General features: G+C 38.4%; 2 protein-coding genes, 2 long non-coding RNA genes and 1 pseudogene across 4 annotated transcripts; 2 read left to right on the forward strand and 3 right to left on the reverse strand.

Annotated features, from left to right (window-relative positions):
• Nucleotides 1-537: 537 nt before the first annotated feature.
• On the forward strand, nt 538-3,219 carry LOC110226612. The gene is made up of 5 exons (XR_002330557.1): nt 538-970; nt 1,246-1,403; nt 2,282-2,419; nt 2,869-2,925; nt 3,002-3,219. It is a non-coding gene; the product is annotated as an uncharacterized LOC110226612 (long non-coding RNA).
• LOC110226614 lies at nt 1,397-2,354 on the reverse strand. The gene is made up of 4 exons (XR_002330559.1): nt 2,271-2,354; nt 2,121-2,173; nt 1,868-1,989; nt 1,397-1,767 (listed from the first exon to the last, which is right to left on the reverse strand). It is a non-coding gene; the product is annotated as an uncharacterized LOC110226614 (long non-coding RNA).
• Nucleotides 3,220-3,247: 28 nt separating the features above from the next.
• On the reverse strand, nt 3,248-12,503 carry LOC9299063 (probable UDP-arabinopyranose mutase 4). The gene is made up of 4 exons (XM_021018665.1): nt 11,515-12,503; nt 11,268-11,424; nt 5,803-5,896; nt 3,248-5,522 (listed from the first exon to the last, which is right to left on the reverse strand). The coding sequence occupies exons 1-4, from the start codon at nt 11,842-11,844 to the stop codon at nt 5,024-5,026; spliced, it is 1,080 nt and encodes a 359-aa protein (XP_020874324.1). The 5' UTR covers nt 11,845-12,503; the 3' UTR covers nt 3,248-5,023.
• A 157-nt stretch (nt 12,504-12,660) lies between these two features.
• On the reverse strand, nt 12,661-13,341 carry LOC9299061 (annotated as a pseudogene).
• Nucleotides 13,342-14,232: 891 nt separating this feature from the next.
• LOC110226608 (uncharacterized protein At4g02000-like) lies at nt 14,233-14,771 on the forward strand. The gene has a single exon (XM_021018658.1). It carries the CDS (start codon nt 14,241-14,243, stop codon nt 14,769-14,771), a length of 531 nt encoding a protein of 176 aa, XP_020874317.1. The 5' UTR covers nt 14,233-14,240.
• Nucleotides 14,772-19,150: the final 4,379 nt, after the last annotated feature.

The following is a 19,150-nucleotide window of genomic DNA, read 5'->3' on the forward strand; positions in this document are numbered from 1 at the left end:
TCCCTATCAATACCGACCCAAACCCGTCTCACCATATAACCACGTTCCGTTAAATTAAACATTATTTTGTTATTTTTCTTTTTAATAATACTTTATTTAAAATACATATAATTCGAGTCAATTTAAAACTTTGCTTTCAAATGGTTTCTATAATATATATATTTTTTTATTTTTATCTAGTTCCTCTATATTATAAACTTTTTTTAAGAATTTAACTATTATAAATACTTTAAACGTTTTATAAAAGTGAATGGTTTGTAATATGATGTAAGTTTGGGATATTAAAAGTGTAATATTATTTGGCTTGTATATGGTGAAATATTTATACGATTAAGTTTCATGTATTTACGTTAATATTCTAAAGTACAGTATTAACTATATTTAATTTAGGAATTAGAATGATTTCATAGTTAAGAATTAACATAGTATTATATCTAAAAATAACCAAGTTTTTGGATTTAATTGTACAATTATTTTCTCTATATAGTTTAAAATCTAATTTTGTTTAAATTGGTTTTTGCAACAAATACATTTTTTATGATAATTAATTAATATAGATTGTGTTGTATATGTGACTATGTGTGTTCATAATTTTTTTTCTTTTCATGCGTTATAACAAAAACAAACAAACAATAAAACACTTGAAGCCCACTAAACAATACGGAAGCCCAATTATTCCAAGAGAGCAAAACCCTTAATGAAAACAGATTTTGTGTTTATGATATTTTCTAACAGAAAAAAAGAAATAGGAAAAGACCAAAAAAAAAAACTTCGTCGTTTATCTGAGATAAAAAAAAAATACTCTGCAAAAGATAAAAATCGATTAGAGCTTCCATGTCTCGCCAATCCAATTCCAATCCGATTCTGTTAGTTACTCAGTCTGATTTTGTTTTCTGCGAGGATAATCCGTTCTACATGATGTGCGAAGAACATGCTCCGATTTGAATCAATTTTTTTTCACAATCCCTAGGTATGAGATTTCTATATCGTTACTGGTATTATAGATATTGAATTATTTGTTTAACAAAAAAAAAATTTGTTGTCTGTACACCTAAGATTGATATGTAAATATGATATTATTTTGCATCTCTTGAATCCGAATTAAGATTTTGATTGTGAAAACTATGGTTCAAGTTTGGTCATAAAGAGAGAAAAAACATAAACTTATAGCTTCTGTACATCTGTAAACGATGCAAAATATCACAAAGAAGAAAGTTTAGCTAACTAATAACTTTTGCTTTAAAGGATTGTATATGGAAGATGATTATAGTCAAGCTTTGGGAAACATTCACTACAGGAGATTATGGCTTGCGTGACGACGGCTTTGGAAGCTGCTTTGTTGCCATCTTTGCCCGCTAAAGAATTTCAAGACATCGACCGCCCTCCTCATCCTTCTCATCAAAGTCAGTCCCTCTTCTACTCTCAATCTTGAATTATTATCCTCTCCGTCCTGAGATTTCAATTTTGAGAACAACAATGACTGATTTAGGAAATGCCAATTTCATCTTCTAGGGTTTTGGTTTGTGTTTATTTTAAAATACTGTGAATAGTTATTAGTTTGAAGTTTTGTTTAGTGTAGAAAAGCAATGACTTATTGTGGTTTATATTGTTGCTTTATAAAAAAAGTATATAGCAAATCAAAAAATAATATAGATTTGATAATCCAAAGAATAGCATAGCTTCAAGAAAACACATAAAGATGGTTCTTGGATAGGATTTTGGATTCAGAATTGGTGTCGTAGTCTAGTTTCCATTACAATGACTGACCTACAGTTTAAAAATGACCCAGTTATAATACCACTAAAAAATAGGGTCTTCTGAAAATTATAATTGCAAAACGCATAAACCACTGATTTAGTAAACATACCTTTTAATAATAAGATGTGTTTATTCAACGTCTTTGTTCCCATACAATACATAGTGAATACCTATGTTTTGCTCTTTCTGTGTTTTTGTATTCATAAACTGAATCTCCATCATCTATGTAAGCTGATGAAAATATAAAGTGTTAGCTTTTCGTTATACCCAAGTATATTTATTTATAGATGATATTTTTTTTTTAGATAGTTTACCAAAAACGTTTGCAAAACAATTAACAATGGCTTTGGTATAATCCTCACCTGTACCTGAGGATGCAATGTCATGATCTGCATGAATCTTGAGTCTTGACACCCTGTTTTAGAAATGAAGTAGATTTGGGATTAGTTACTATTAATCACTGATGTATAGAAATATGTAAAATGAGGTTTGTCTGATTTTATGTTTTTTACCTGTGAATCAGCCAAGACTAATTCAAGGGTTTCATCAGTGTTGTTGGTATATTGGCGCCAAGAATGGAGAACCTTCACCTGAACACGCCAAAAAGTCTTGTATGGCCTAACATCCCTCAAAAGAGCAAATTGTGCAGCCATTCTTGCGGGTAAGAGTAGAGTGTTTTTTAGTTTTTGCAAATGAAAAATGAGAGAGACTGTGAATAGAATTGATGAGAATGAGCGCATATTTATATAGTTTGAAATGTTAGGATGCATTAGGTTTAGGTGAATATAAGAAAATCTTGAGGAGCAAATAGTGAATATATTGCGTGATATTAGGAATTAGAATAAAAGAGAATATGCTAGGTTGATAGGTAAGAAAATAAGTATAAAATCTTCTAGGTAGTATCTAGTTTCCAATTCGATAAGATGAGATTATGATTCAATGTTTTGATAGAAAATAATGATTAATTGAATAATTACTCTTGCGTTATAATAGGGAATTCAATTCTTAACTATAGCAATTGCGTATAACTATTGTTATAACTATTGATATTTTGTGGATCTTTTAATCGGATTGATAAGGGAAACTACTGCATATATGTCTTGAATGTAGGTGGTATCAAATAAGGGAGGATTAGTTTGTTTGATTTCGGCTTAATACTGAAATAAGGTAAGATCCGTTTAACCATATATATTCTCCATATCTTGAAATTATGCGAACTAAATACTTTTTGCCTTGATTGTAGGGAGTATCAATTAAGGAATGTTTTGTTTGAGAAAATCGGATCAAAAACACAAATAAGGTAAGATCCGGGAGACAAATTTGCGGGTCAAAAACATTAAACATCCGGGTCAAAATTAAAAAAAATCCGACCCGATTAGGGACCCCAAAAACTGTTGCAAAAATGTATAGTAGATTTAATACATATAAACCTATAATAGATGAAAATTAACTTTCTGAAAACCGAGAAGTAAGACTACCGAAAGAAGGGTTTTTTTTTTTTTTTTGGTTGTCGACTACCTTAACTAGGTTATAATTAGAGAGTCTGAGACTCCTATTAAAGAAGACCGACCCTGAAACTTTACGGAATTGTGCCCCTGAAAGGATTAACATTCAAGACCAACAACTAAAAAAAAAAAAAAAAAAAAAAAAAAAAAAAAAAAAAATACAAACAACTCACAACATATTATAACGAAAACTATTATTAAAACCTACCAAATTAAAAAAAAAAACCATTAATTAAAAGGCTAAAGAAAAAAACAAAACCTCACACGTGTACGTTAGGAACATGAAGTGCATCTCTTTTGTCGTCATGAACTGCATCTCTAAAGACAGAAAAAGTCAATATGTGACGACAAATAATCGTTTTTGCATTTTTAAAGTTTAATTTAATTTAGATAGATAATATCAAGAGGAAAACAACAGTTATTGCTGTAGAAAGCCTTCCTCATATTACAGCTACCCGAGAAAGACACTCCCAGGGGCGGCAATAACAAGAAGTATAGTTGAGATAAAGTTTTATATCTCCTTAAGGTTTTTTGATAGATAATGGCAAAATATAATGCTTATTTTAGAATAGATAGATATAGCTAATTAGAGTTCCAACGAATTTAAATGCGGAGACTTGGAGTAGTTGGTGGTGGTGCAAGTTATAAACAACATTATTGAGGAAATTCGATTCCTCTCCCATGCGTATGATTAAGTGGCCTAGTGGGTCAAAACCATAGGCCCAGTTTTTTTTAAAAGTTCGTCTTATTTAAAAGCAACCCAATCCGATATATTTTGACTTTTTTCTTAGGTGAAAAATTGAAGCTTATGAATTATTTATTAGAGATCATTTCACGATCTAGTAGTATTTGGAGTGGACCATGATTTGGAGGGAATTTACTTGTATCTTTAGTGGGTGTATTGACTTTATTTTAGTGGATTTAAATGGTCACGATAGGTATCTTCCAAAAGTGTTTTGACATGGTTAGTGTTTTAGGGATCACCCAACGAGGTAGGACTTACAATTTGATAGTACATATCGACTGTCACACTATTTATTTTTTTAAATGGCATTTTCGTGTTTAGATTCGGCGTCTTGAGACGTGGCTCTCCTTTGTCATGGGTAGGTATGCCAATGCGTAGCTCTAGTTTTTGGCCACAGAATCTTGTCATTGCCTTGTGCTTCAAACGATCAACACATTTTAAGTGCTTGGGGATTGGGGTTATCTGCATGACTATGGTTTTTAAATGCTATATTCGTTAGGATTTCGAGAGTGGATGGCCTTTTTGCGGGAAATTCTAGGAGAGTCACTATGGTACGCGTTAACAACATGTTGTGATTTTTGAAAATTTGAAAATTATCCCTAAAAGGTACAGACTTTTGGTTGTTTCAAATGTAACAATCATTGCATAAAAGAAATTTATAATACAACTCATGTCGTATCCAATCTTTTTTCATTCGAACTTGCGTATTTAATTTTGAGAAATGAACAAACATCTGTATCGTACGTAGAGATATGAACATCCTCATATTACCTAATAACTTTAGTGAAAAAAAAATATAACTTTAGTAAATATTCTTATTCCTTCCAATCACGCTTTTAATACATGCCAAATTATTACATAATCACCAACACTTCCAAAATGGAGAAAATAAATACAATATCAAATAATAAACTCACAACATACTTATTCATTTAGCAACAAGAGCTTCACTCATTATCTTCATCACTTGGCCTTGACTTCTTTGCCATCGCTCTGCGTCTTCTTAACCGGCGGGTTAAGCTCCTACGAACGCCTCATTCTTAACCGGCGGGTTAAGCTCCTCCCACGCCTCAATCCAAGTGACCATTGCATCTGCCAATTTCTCAAAGTAAGGATCCACTTTAGTAAGCTTTTCTTTTGTCATCTTCGAAATTTCCATATAGCATTTAGCTGCAGTGTCAGATTCTTTCGAGAGACAAAGGTTTTGGAAGAAAGGAACCATATCTTCTTGCCAGTGGAGTCCCTTATGCTCTTTCTTCAGGTTCACGAACGGGTTACTGGCTTTGCTGTGCCACAGATACGGCAACCCAGTCTTGACCCCAAAGCCTAACTGGTCACACACCACCTTGGCTGCCCAACCAGCCCACATGTCATCGTACCGAGAAATGGGCTGGCCTTCACCCATAAGGCCAAAGTACATAGCAGGCCCAACAAGCTCTCTATTGAAAGCAAGATTCATGCCACACATTGGGTACAATACTCCTTTTGGGATTGTCATCACTGCATCAACATACCTGCAAAGGCTATTATATTATAGCATTTATATGCATATTGAAAATACCAAAACAAATATCCTCCTAACAGTTTCTTGGAAAAAAACATTCATTGTATAAAAATAATTATTTGCTTTAATATCAACCACAAAATCCATGGAAAACCAATATCAAACAGAACTGAATGTTTTTTGAATATTGAATTGTTAAAATATGTTTAGACTTGAATAATGAATAAAAGGAATCACAAGTTGAATAAATCTAAATCCTCTGATAATTAGTATGCAAACTATATTATAACCTCGTGTTCCGTTCCCGGGGCTTCACGAGTTGGGTTGGAGCATCGTAATCAGGGATGTTGAGCCAAAGCCCATGAGATATGGCAGTTTGGACACCTTCTGATGCAGCGCATCTCTTACTCCTTTTGGGCCGCACAGCCCCGTTGCTTGGGCCTCACGTTTTGGTGTTTTCAAAGTATCGAGTCGGTTTGTGTTTTGTTATCTTATCAAGATTTAGCTAACTCCAAATCTTTGTTAAGATTAGTTTTCAGAGTTTTATTAGGATTTGACGTTATCGTTTAAGTTGTATAAATAACGTCTTAGGTGAGTCTTTGTTCTGCATTTTTTACATTGAGATTAATAAGAATATCGTTTGGTTTTAAAGAGCTTTGATTCCAAGGCCCTGCAAGGAGGACTTGCACAAACTGTTGATTTCGTTTCTCTGAACGATCTCAGCTTTATTTCTCACTTCCCGTTCCTTTTACCACCACCGTCTCTGTTCTTTCTTCTTCCTCTGTTTTATTTCCCCAAAACAGAGTCTCTCTTCTTCTTCGCGTAGCTTCCGCCCGTATCAGTTGGTATCAGATTCTTGCCTTTCCTGGATTAGAGTTTGTATCACCGATGGCTCCACCTAATGAAATCGCCGGCGAACAGAAACCAGACCCGACCATTAATTGGATTGAGTTCCGTGACACTCTCCTCGCCTCTCAAGCAGCAATGCAAAATTCAATTCGTGAATTGAGTCAGACTTTGATCCAACATCTTGGTGCTGCAAATCCCCGACCCGTAGCAGTGGCCGCAGCGCATCGTCGTCAACAGGCTCCGCCGCCAGCAGCCGACGATAATCAACAACACGACCAACAGCTCAACCCGTTAGCCATTGCCAATCCATATCAACAGGAGGTTTTGCCGTTCAGACCACACGACCATCGCCAGCAAGACACACGATGGGAAGCCGGCTTTAAGGTAGAAATTCCAGAATTCCATGGTGGAATTAAAGGAGATTCCCTCATCGATTGGCTCGTGACAGTAGAAGATACATTGAACTATAAACGACTCCCTGATGATCGCCGAATTCCCTTAGTAGCTACTCGTTTCCGTGGTCAAGCCGCGTCATGGTGGCAGCAGCTCAAAACATCACAGGCGCGTTCTGGCAAGGATCCGATTCGCTCTTGGGAACAATTGAAGAAAAAGCTAAAAGCAACATTTCTTCCTCACAATTATGACAGAACCATGTACACGCGTCTCCAAAATCTCAAGCAAGGATCACGCTCAGTTAACGAGTATGCAGAGGAGTTTTACCTGCTCTTAACCCGCAACGAACTCTATGACAGTCAAGTACAACTGGTCTCAAGGTTCATCGGAGGATTGCGTGCTCAAATTCAGAATTCTATGTCTCAATTTGACCCAGCAACAGTAGCTGAAGCTCATCAACGAGCTTCCTCATTTGAACATCAGTTCCGTGTCTCACCTTGGAATCAGAGTTCCACACGGTCTCGCAACCCAGAACAGTCCAACCTACAAACCACGCAGCCAGCACGAGACAGTCCCGAGACTTCTACGACAACAACGCGAGGAACAAATCAAGACGGCGAACAAGGACTGCGTCGTTCTGCTCGTGGTACCAGCTCATTACGGTGCTACGCTTGTGGAGAAAATGGTCACCGCCAAAACGCATGCCCCAACCAAAAACAGCGGGGTTTACTAGTAGATGAGGTGCAGGAAGACGATGCAACGGATGACGAATTAGGAGATGATGAGGAGTCCCAAAACTCAGAGATCCGCAAAACTCCGGGTGATACGGGTCATACTTTAGTGAGTTACACCACGTGTTTAACACCGGAGCAAAGGGAAAAGCATTGGCTGCGCACCAACATATTTCGCTCCACTTGCACCATCAAAGACCGCATTTGCACGTTTGTCATCGACTAGGGAAGCAGCCATAATCTCATCTCAGAATCAGCGGTACATAAGTTGGGACTGGAAATTGAAAAACACCCCTCTCCTTATGCGCTCACATGGTTTCAAGATGGAGTAGCAGTACGGGTCTCACATAGATCCTATGTCCCTTTCTCAGTGGGAGCATTCTACAAGGACAGAATGTACTTTGACTTAGCCCCATTGGATGTTTGTCACCTTATCTTTGGACGACCATGGGAGTATGACCGCAAAATTATGCACGACGGGGTGAAAAACACATATCAGTTCATTTGGGAGACACACCAAATTTTGCTCTTACCGTCGCCGGACTGGCCGCTACCACCGCCGTCAGCTACCAAACCCCCTCCGCAACACAAGACTTCTACGCTTTGCTCACAAGCAGTGTTTGAAAAGGAGTTTAAAATGGAAGGATTCGCTCTTGCCCTGCTCACACCGGCTTCACCAACGGCATCGCAAGTAATTTCACTGGAGTGGAGTTCAATAGTTAATGAATTTGCGGACATTTTTCCTGAAGAGCTCCCACAAAGTTTACCACCGCTGCGAGACATTCAACACCACATTGACCTCACCCCTGGAGCAACACTTCCTAATCGCCCTCACTATCGCATGAGCCCGCAAGAACATGAGGAACTACGTAGGCAAGTCGAAGATCTCTTGCGAAAAGGCCATATTCGCGAAAGCTTAAGTCCATGTGCGGTACCAGCCCTCCTTATTCCAAAAAAAGACGGCACTTGGTGGATATGTGTCGATAGTCGCGCTATTAACAAGATCACTGTACGGTACCGATTTCCTATCCCGAGACTAGATGATCTACTTGACCAGATTGGCAAAGCAACTTTGTTTACCAAGCTTGACCTCAAGAGCGGCTACCATCAAATTCGTATACGTCCTGGAGATGAGTGGAAGACGGCGTTCAAAACCCGGGAAGGGCTATTCGAATGGTTAGTAATGCCGTTTGGCCTATCCAATGCTCCGAGCACATTTATGCGGGTGATGAATCAAGCACTCTGTCCGTTTATCGGTAAATTTGTGGTTGTCTATTTTGATGACATCCTTATCTTCAGCTCCTCTTTAGACGACCACATTTCTCATCTCCGAAAAGTTCTCACCATCCTACGAGAAGAACAATTGTTCGCTGCCCGCCAAAAGTGTGTGTTTGGATCTACGGAGGTGCAGTTTCTGGGATACATAGTTTCCGATAAGGGACTGTCAGTTGACAATGCCAAAATAGAAGCCATACGCTCATGGCCACTACCACGCACTGTCACGGAAGTTCGCAGCTTCCACGGCCTGGCCTCTTTTTATCGGCGGTTTGTACATCACTTTAGCAGTATCATGGCACCAATCACAAGTTGCATGACCAAGGGTAAATTTGAGTGGACACCGGAGGCTACTACAGCGTTTGAGCTGATCAAAACAAAGCTTACCACAGCACCCATTCTCGTGTTACCAGACTTCTCGGTCATGTTTGAACTACATTGTGATGCTTCCAAGTTAGGCATTGGTGCGGTGCTTAGTCAACAAGGCCGTCCGGTCGCCTATTACAGTGAAAAATTAAGCGGTGCACGCAGACGTTATAGCACGTACGACGTCGAATTCTATGCGATAGTACAAGCCATCAAGCACTGGCGTCATTACTTGGTCCATCGCGACTTTGTCCTTTTCACGGACCATGATGCCTTACGTCACATTGATAGACAAGCCAAAGTTTCCACAAGACATGCTGCCTGGATCGCTTATCTCCAGCAGTTCACGTTTTCGATTAAACACAAGGCGGGAACGCTTAACCGGGTTGCCGATGCCTTGAGCCACCGCCATACATTGTTAGCCTCGACATACACGATGGTCCCTGGTTTCGCGTCCTTTGCTGACTTATATGAGTTGGATGTCTACTTTGCAAAAGTTTTCAAGGACACAGAACAAGGTCTTCTCCCCGATTTCTCCATTCAAGACGGCTTTCTATTCAAGGGACTACGTCTTTGTGTGCCGTCTTGCAGTTTACGGCAATTTATTAGAGAGCTTCACAATGAAGGCCATTTAGGGCGAGACCGCACGTTACAACTTCTCACTGCCTCCTATTTTTGGCCCTCTTTGCGCAGGGATGTGGAAAGATTCGTGGAACGTTGTCGCGTTTGTCAACAAGCTAAAGGAAAGGCGTCCAATGCGGGTCTTTATCTTCCCTTACCAGTACCTACACAACCATGGACTGACTTGAGCATGGATTTCGTCTTAGGCCTGCCCCGCACTCAACGTGGGCATGACTCCATTTTTGTGGTCGTCGATCGTTTTTCGAAGATGGCGCACTTTATCCCTTGCAAGAAAACTACCGATGTTGTGAGTGTCGCTACTCTTTTTTTCCGAGAAATCTACCGGTTACATGGACTGCCGCTATCCATCGTCTCCGATCGAGACACCCGGTTCTTAAGTCACTTTTGGAGGTCTCTTTGGAAGTTACTTCGCACCAGTTTAGATATGAGTTCCGCCTACCACCCGCAAAGTGATGGACAGACCGAAGTCACGAATTGAGCTCTTGGTGATTTATTACGATGCTTGGTAGGTGACAACATCAAGAGCTGGGATTTAAAGCTTTGTCAAGCGGAATTTGCCCACAATCACGCATCTAATCGTAGCTCCGGCTTCTCACCATTTCGTGTCGTCTATGGATTGATTCCTCGCTGTCCTCTTGACTTAACAACACTACCGGACAAGACACGTCTCCATGGCCAAGCAGTTGATTTTGTGGAGAATTTACAAGACATTCATCGACAAGCCAAGCTAAATTTAGAAGCCGCAACGTTAAAGTACAAGATAGCAGCTGATTCTAAACGCCGAGAACTGATCTTTGAACCAGGTGATTTGGTTTGGGTAGTCTTGACCAAGGATCGTTTACCACTGCGGGAATACAATAAGCTGAAATCTCGCAAGATTGGACCTGTTGAAGTTGTGGAACGCATTAATGCTAATGCCTATCGTCTCCGTTTTCCCTCCCATATGCGGACTTCTGATGTTTTCAATGTAAAGCATTTATCGTTGTTTCGTCGAGACAATGAGGATGTGGATTCGGGGTCGAATCCTCTCTCACCCGGGGGGACCTGATGCAGCGCATCTCTTACTCCTTTTGGGCCGCACAGCCCCGTTGCTTGGGCCTCACGTTTTGGTGTTTTCAAAGTATCGAGTCGGTTTGTGTTTTGTTATCTTATCAAGATTTAGCTAACTCCAAATCTTTGTTAAGATTAGTTTTCAGAGTTTTATTAGGATTTGACGTTATCGTTTAAGTTGTATAAATAACGTCTTAGGTGAGTCTTTGTTCTGCAGTTTTTACATTGAGATTAATAAGAATATCGTTTGGTTTTAAAGAGCTTTGATTCCAAGGCCCTGCAAGGAGGACTTGCACAAACTGTTGATTTCGTTTCTCTGAACGATCTCAGCTTTATTTCTCACTTCCCGTTCCTTTTACCACCACCGTCTCTGTTCTTTCTTCTTCCTCTGTTTTATTTCCCCAAAACAGAGTCTCTCTTCTTCTTCGCGTAGCTTCCGCCCATATCACCTTCCCTTAAACTGAAAGGATACCCTCTGACGAAATCAGTTCCTTCTCTAAAAGGGTCATAGAGAGTGTTAAAGTAGTGTGGTGTTGAAGGTGTTTCAAGGTTCCTTATGTGCTGAGCTATCACATTGATCTCTTTCCCACTTGGATCCTTTGCCACCTTTTTTTACGTTTTCAAGAAAAAAATGCATGGAGTTGCATGAATTATACATGAAAACGTGTTAAGGAGAGTAATGCAAAAGAGCCTTACAAAGCAGTCATCATCAATGGTGTAGATATACTTCTTTTTCGAAACCATGAAGCCGAAGCAACGACAACCACCATCTTTGTATGAGATACAATTAGCTCTAGGACCAAGGATCCTGTTGATATCATTACGGTTGTAGAGCTCGTAGTCATAACCCTCGGGAACTTTAATCTTGATCGAAGGGTCTCCATCTTGGACAATGATCAAGTGGTAATGCTGCAAAAATGGTCTCCATTGTTCTAGAAAGTCGAGGCTTCTGATGGTTGGGATCACAATATCCACATCGTCCTTCAAAGGTGCCGCTTCGATACCTTTGAGGTTGTAGCCCGCCATTTTTTGGTACTTAGAGAGTTAAATAGATGTGTATAAGATGATTGTTTTCGAGGGGGATGACTTGGGATTTATATAACGGTTCTCAAACTCCTTCATTAATTTCGTTAAAGAAATGAAAGGATCAACTAGATTTTCTTCATATCGTAGTTGTTAGAATATTGCGATCACTAGGAATTATATAGGTTAACTTTCGTAATCGACTAGTGAAAGACTCTCATTTCAAATGCTCTATTTTATAAAAAGAATCCCACTTTTTGTCCCATTGCTTAAAAAGCGTAGATGTTTATACTGAACATATAAGACTTTTGAGTATACAAATTAACCATTAACCAAAAACAATAGGCATCCACTACCTAACTTCCTAATTAGTAGTTTATACGAAACATTCTTTCGATAAACCAACAAAAGAATTATTGTACCTTTACTAGTTAATAAAAGAAAAAATAAAGATATTTAGATACTAGCTACTTTGGAATTTCATGATTTAGTGGAACAACAATAGCTTGATGGACCAGTCAATTGATTCGTTGAACGATTGTTGAACAACTGGTTCATCATGTCATATGTTTGCAATTACTTTTGACACTAGAGAGAAGAAATCTTCTTGTAAATTGATCTATAGACATCTCACATATTTGTTTGCATCCGTTTTCAGTCAGTTTTATGTCTCTTTTTGTAATGAAAATTTTCTATGTTAGAGATCGGTATTTTAATATATTCAAAATCTATTTTTTTTTTTTTTTTTGACAAACTAACTTGCTTTCATTCATTCAAACAAGAACAAGTACAAAGAGAAGAGTTTAAGAAACCCAATGTTTAAAACATTACAACAAAAATATTCCCCAATGCCACAAAAAGAAAGATAAGGTTCATCGATTTTAAACCCATAAGAGCTTTGAGACAAGGGCTTGGAAGCGCATTGAAACCTGTGAGATCATGGTGAATCGAGAGATCATCCTCGAAGGATTCGAAGGACGAGAGATTGGTCACGGTCAAAAGATGTTGTGACGTTGACGAATGAATCAATGCTATGATTCGTAGCGGAGCGAGCTGCACTACCCATGGTAGCACAAAAACAAGGATTCGAGAGATTATGGTGCTATAGTCGATTGCGGATAGCTTTAAAACCAAAAGCGAATGGTTTAGATCTCTCCGATAAATCGCGACATAAACTTTGTAGCATAGGATCTGGATGATAGAGATGGTGGTGAAAGTACGATGCTTGAAAACGATAGATGAGCTGCTTAGTGAAAATAGGTCATTGAACAAAAGTAGTCCAGTACCACAAATAACACACCGGCAAAAACGTTTCGAGATAATTAGAACATAGGTCCTCAAGCCTTTGTAAGCATACCACAAGTTCCTAAGAACAACTAATACCAGGATTCGCACAGAATTTATGGAAAGCCAAAGAAACAATGGTGATAACTCTCTCACATGGAGTCCTCGACCACGGAGTAGAGGAGATCGACACAAACATTATATTGGGCTTAACATAGGAGTTGTGAAAACAGACCTGTGGAATCATATTACCCAATTGATAAAAAATGTGTGTGTTTAACGTTCTATATCGGCTCATTATCTGTCTATTAACATTTTGTTGGACTCATGTTAACATTTCTCTATGATTTAGGGAATGGGGAAGATGATTCTTATGTTTAAACAACATCGCATTCCTTGATGTCCAAGTTCTCCAAATCATCCAAAAAAGAAGTAATCGAAGATGCTTTAGGTTGTGTGAAAATTACGAATATGGGATTTTATAAACTTGAGGGGTTCAATTTGAAGTTTCGTCGTCTGTGTTTGGTAATGGGCTTCGAGTAGAATAAACTGGGCCTGAAAATGCACCCTTGTATTTTCTTCTTCTGAATAGTAAAACCTTTATTAAAATAAAAAGAATTTTTTTTGAAGAGTTTTGAAGGTCAATTGTGTAAAAGAAAATTGTTTGTTGCCGTCTCTTGAATAGAGCTTAAGAACTTCTCTCTCAAAAAGAGTCTTCGCTTTTCTTTGAGCAGAGCTTTGTCCAAAGATATTTTCTTTTTCTGTCGGCTTTGTTTCTTCAAATCTGGGTATCCTATCAGTGTTGTTTGTTGGTTTCTGGGTTCATCTTGATCTTATAATTCGGAAGATAGTCAAGGTTGTGTTTTGTTTTGGGTTCTTCTGGGTTTCAAATTGGAAGTTTGGTGGAGTGTTCGGTGTTTACGAGTTGTGTGCGGTGAACATCTTCTTTGGGTATGGAGCTTGATAAAGAAATTGAAAAGATGTCTATTGCTGAAGACACACCGTTGGTTTTATCCAATCAAAAGAAGTATAGTTCGACTGAGAGAAACGGGTGTAGTATTTTGGGAAGATTCCTCAATCCTCCTAATCAAAGGATGTCTAATTAGATATTGGACATGCCTAGAATCTGGCGGCTTTACTCTCGGGTTCGTGGTGTGGCTTTATCGCAGGAAAAATTCCAGTTTATCTTTAAATCAGAAGATGATTTAAATGAAGTGCTCAAGACCGGCGTATGGACGCAAGATGATTGGTGCGTGGTGATGGATAAATGGGTTGAAAAGCCCCCAGATGATTACTTAATGTTTCTTCCCATTTGGATCCGTCTCCGTAATATTCCGGTGAATTACTACACAGAGGCGACAATTAGGGACATCGCAAAGTGTGTGGGTAAGGTTTTAACAGTTGAGTTGGAGCTGGAAAAGTCTCAATCTCAGGATTACGTTATGGTTCGTGTTTTATTGGATGTTAGGAACCCTTTGCGTAATTCAAAAGAGGTTCAACTTCCAGATGGTGATCTGGTTTCAATCTCATTTGATTATGAGAGAGTCAGGAAGAGGTGTTTTCTGTGTCAAAGACTCACTCATGAAAAAAACATGTGTCCTTTTAACCAAGTTGATTTTGGAAACGTTTCGACAGAGGTAATTTGAGTTCAGATAAGCAGAAAGGATTAAGTTCCAATGATGGGAACCTGTTGATTTCAAGATCTTTGATTCAGAATCTTCCAGCTGGGAAGATGAAGGAAGCTGCAGATTTAAACAGATCTCAGGGTTTGGATAATTTTGAAGATGAGTCTATGGCTATTGACTCAAGGAAGGATAATTTGGTACTCTTTTCTTCTTCTTCTGTGTATGATGCTGGATCTTCAGGCTTAAGTGTTAAGAAAAAGAGTCCAAGAAAAAGAAAAGCTGTTGTGATGAAAAAGAATCCAGAGAAAGGGGCGGTCTCTGAAGGTGATGAGATGAGTTTTAATATCCAATTTGATAAAGTTTTTAAACGCAAAACTCTCCCTTCTGTACCAAAGGAGTCTACTTGTTTGAAGATGGATGACAATACGGTGGTTCATGAAGAACCGCCGTTGGATCAGTAAGGCATCCTCAGTTGGAATTGCCAAGGACTGAGGAATCCTTGGACAATTCGGCACTTGAAGGAAATGCGTAAAGAACATTTCCCGGACATTTTATTCCTCATGGAGACTATGAATACTGATGATTTTGTTTTAAAAGTGTTTAATTGGCTAGGTTATGATTATCTACATACCATAGAACCTGAGGGTCACAGTGGTGGATTGGCAATTTTTTGGAAAAACCACTTGGAAGTAGATTTTCTGTGTGAGGATAAGAATCTTTTGGACTTGAAGATTTCTCAAAGGAACAAATCTTGGTTTATCTCTTGTGTATATGGTCAACCAATGATGCATCTTAGGCCTTTGCTTTGGGAAAGACTTAGTAGAATTGGTGTAGATAGAAGAGAAGCTTGGTGTATGATAGGAGATTTTAATGAAATTCTATCTAATCAGGAAAAGTTAGGAGGGCCAGCGAGGTTACTATCCACCTTTCAGCCTTTTCAAGATATGTTACAAAGTTGTGATATGCATGAATTGGCGAGCTCGGGAAATAGCTTTACTTGGGGTGGCACTCGTAATGATCAATGGATTCAGTGCAAATTAGATAGATGTTTTGGGAACTCCTCTTGGTTTTCTTTATTCCCTAACTCTCATCAATGGTTTCTTGAGAAATTGGGATCTGATCATAGACCTGTTTTGGTGAAGTTTATTAATGATCAGGAGCTTTTTAGAGGACAGTTTCGATATGATAAGAGAATGGCTGATGATCCAGGTTGCATTGAAGCTATTAATAGATCTTGGTCTCGAGAGTGGGTTAAGGATTCTCAGTCTTCTATGTGCAGTCTTGTTGAATGCCGGAAAGGAATCAGTTTGTGGAAGAAAAATTCTGATTTTAATGTTCAGAATCGAATTAAGAGACTTCGTAAGGAATTAGATGAGCATAAGAGTGTTCAGTTTCCTTGTTGGGATAGAGTGGCTTCTATTCAGGAACAATTGGGGATTGCTTTTAGAGAAGAGGAATCTTTTTGGAGACAGAAAAGTCGGCACAAATGGTTAGATGGAGGAGATAAGAATACAAAGTTTTTTCAAGCTTCTGTTCAATCTTCCAGAGTTAAAAATTCTTTGAGCTTTTTACTGGATGAGAATGGGCAAGAACAATCTTTGAACAGAGAAAAAGGAAAAATTGCTACTGGGTTCTTTGAGACTTTATTCTCTTCTTCTTACCTCTCTAGTATGAATGGTGTCTTGGAAGGTTTTCAGGCTCGGGTTTCATCTGTCATGAATCAGGATTTGACTAGGAATGTTACAGAAGAGGAGATTCATAATGCTGTCTTTGCAATTAATGGAGAAAAATCCCCAGGGCCAGATGGATTCACTGCTTTATTTTTTCAGAAACACTGGGATTTGGTAAAGCATCAAATAATGGCTGAAGTCTGTGGTTTCTTTCAAACTGGAGTGATGCCAGAGCAATGGAACCATACTCATTTGTGTCTAATCCCTAAAATCAGCAATCCTCAGCGCATGTCAGATATACGGCCTATTAGCTTGTGTTCGGTGTTATATAAGATTATTTCTAAAGTCTTAGCCTCAAGATTGAAGAAGCACTTGCCAGGTATAATCTCTCCAACTCAATCTGCTTTTGTAGCTGAGAGATTAGTTTCTGATAATATTCTAATAGTGCATGAGATAGTGCATAATTTGAGAACTAATGATAGGCTTTCCAAGGAGTTTATGGCTTTCAAAACAGATATGTCTAAAGCCTATGATAGAGTTGAATGGGGTTTCTTACAAGAAATGTTGAAGGTTCTAGGTTTTAATGAGAAGTGGATATCATGGATAATGGGATGTGTGACTTCTGTTACTTATTCAGTCTTGATTAATGGGCAGCCTTTTGGACATATAACTCCAGAAAGAGGAATTAGGCAGGGAGATCCCTTATCTCCTTTCTTATTTGTGTTATGTACTGAGGCGCTGATTCATATTCTAAATAAGGCTGAACAAGAAAGAAAAATTTCTAGTGTACAGTTTAATCATGCAGGACCTTCAGTGAATCATTTGCTATCTGCTGATGATACTCTCTTAATCTGCAAAGCTACAAAAGAGGAATGTGAAGAACTTATGCACTGTCTATCCATTTATGGCCATCTATCAGGGCAAGTGATCAATTTAGAAAAGTCAGCTATAACTTTTGGGGCTAAGATTGAGGATGAAATTAAAGATTGGGTAAAATCAAGATCAGGTATTAGCATTGAAGGAGGTACTGGAAAATATCTGGGATTACCTGAATGTATGAGTGGGTCCAAAAAGGATTTATTTGGATTCATTAAGGAGAAACTTAATGCTAGATTAACAGGGTGGTATGCTAAAACCTTGTCTCAAGGTGGAAAGGAGGTACTGTTAAAATCTATAGCCATGGCTTTTCCAGTATATGCGATGTCCTGTTTCAAAATGCCTAAGAGTCTGTGTACAAAGTTGACAAGTGTGATGATGGATTTCTGGTGGAACACAATGCAACATTCTAGGAAAATACATTGGATTGGATGGCAGAAATTATCGTTGCCTAAGCATTTAGGTGGTTTTGGTTTTAAAGATTTGCAATGTTTCAATCAAGCGCTGTTAGCCAAGCAAGCTTGGAGAATGGTGTATGATAAAGATAGCCTTCTATCTCAAATCTTTAAAAGCAGGTATTTCTTGAACTCTGAATTTCTCAATGCACCTAATGGAACCCGGCCTTCTTATGCTTGGAGAAGTATTCTCTTTGGTAGAGAATTGTTGAGTGAAGGTCTGCAAAGAGTGATAGGCAATGGTAAATCAACGAGTGTCTGGATAGATAAATGGTTATTTGATGGTCACAGACGAAGACCAATGAATTCTCAGATTATGATTGATATAAAGCTGAAAGTGAATCAACTTATAGATCCGATTTCTCAAAATTGGAATCTGAATATGTTAAGGGATTTATTTCCATGGAAGGATATTCAGATAATCTTGAAGTTGCATCCATTACTAGATAGAGAGGATTCTTATTGTTGGGCTCTTACAAGTAATGGACTTTATTCTGTGAAATCAGGGTATGAATTGATTAGCAGGAAAGTGCATCATTCCCTTTTTTATGATGCTGAAACCAATCCATCTTTAAATCCTCTTTTTGTTAGTGTGTGGAAGATGAAAACTGCTCCAAAAATAAAAGCTTTTCTTTGGAAGGCTTTGAGAGGAGCAATTGCAGTAGAAGACAGACTAAGAACAAGGGGAATTCAGATTGAGGATGGTTGTTTAATGTGTCAAGAGGCCAATGAATCTATTAACCATATTCTATTTCAGTGTCCTTTGGCTAGGCAAGTTTGGGCTCTGTCACTTCTACAATCACCAGGGAATGGTTTTGGGAATTCAATCTTTACAAATATGGATCATGTCATTCAAACAATGCAGAATCAAGAGAGGCTCCAGCACTTAAGGAATGTCAGTCCATGGATAATGTGGTTTATTTGGAAGAACAGAAATAAACTTCTCTTTGAAGGAAATGGATCATTGGTTCAGAACATTGTAGATAAAGCGTATGAGGAATGCAATCAATGGAATGTGGCTCAGAGTAATGGGGTTTCCTCTCTGGAATCTGCTCAAACAGTATCAAAGAAATGGCTTCCGCCAAAAACTTCAGAGGTTAAATGCAACATTGGATTCGCGTGGTCAAGACAGAAACAGATGGCTGGAGTAGCTTGGGTGGTTCGTGACTCATATGGCACAGTGTTACTTCATAGCAGACGATCATATTCTCAGGTTCTCTCTCTCCTTGATGCAAAACTGAAAAGTTGGGACTGGGCTTTAAATAGTATGATACATCATAAGATGGATAATGTCTTATTTGGAGCCTCAACTTATGAGATTATTCAAGCTTTGCATAAGCCAGAAGCATGGCCTGCCATGTTAGGACATATAGATGATCTGATGAGAATCTCAAAAAAT

Source organism: Arabidopsis lyrata (genome assembly GCF_000004255.2).
Source record: "Arabidopsis lyrata subsp. lyrata unplaced genomic scaffold ARALYscaffold_63, whole genome shotgun sequence".
Taxonomy (NCBI): Eukaryota; Viridiplantae; Streptophyta; class Magnoliopsida; order Brassicales; family Brassicaceae; genus Arabidopsis; species Arabidopsis lyrata.

Bases quoted from the DNA above. Each gene is read 5' to 3' on its own strand.
- LOC9299063 (XM_021018665.1), bottom strand. From the start codon at position 11,844: ATGGCGGGCTACAACCTCAAAGGTATCGAAGCGGCACCTTTGAAGGAC. The intron at 11,425-11,514 runs GTAAGGCTCTTT...ACGTAAAAAAAG, and splicing joins CCATTGATGATGACTGCTTT to GTGGCAAAGGATCCAAGTGG. The intron at 5,523-5,802 runs GTTATAATATAG...TAGCCTTTGCAG, and splicing joins CCCCGGGAACGGAACACGAG to GTATGTTGATGCAGTGATGA.
- LOC110226608 (XM_021018658.1), top strand. From the start codon at position 14,241: ATGCCTAGAATCTGGCGGCTTTACTCTCGGGTTCGTGGTGTGGCTTTA.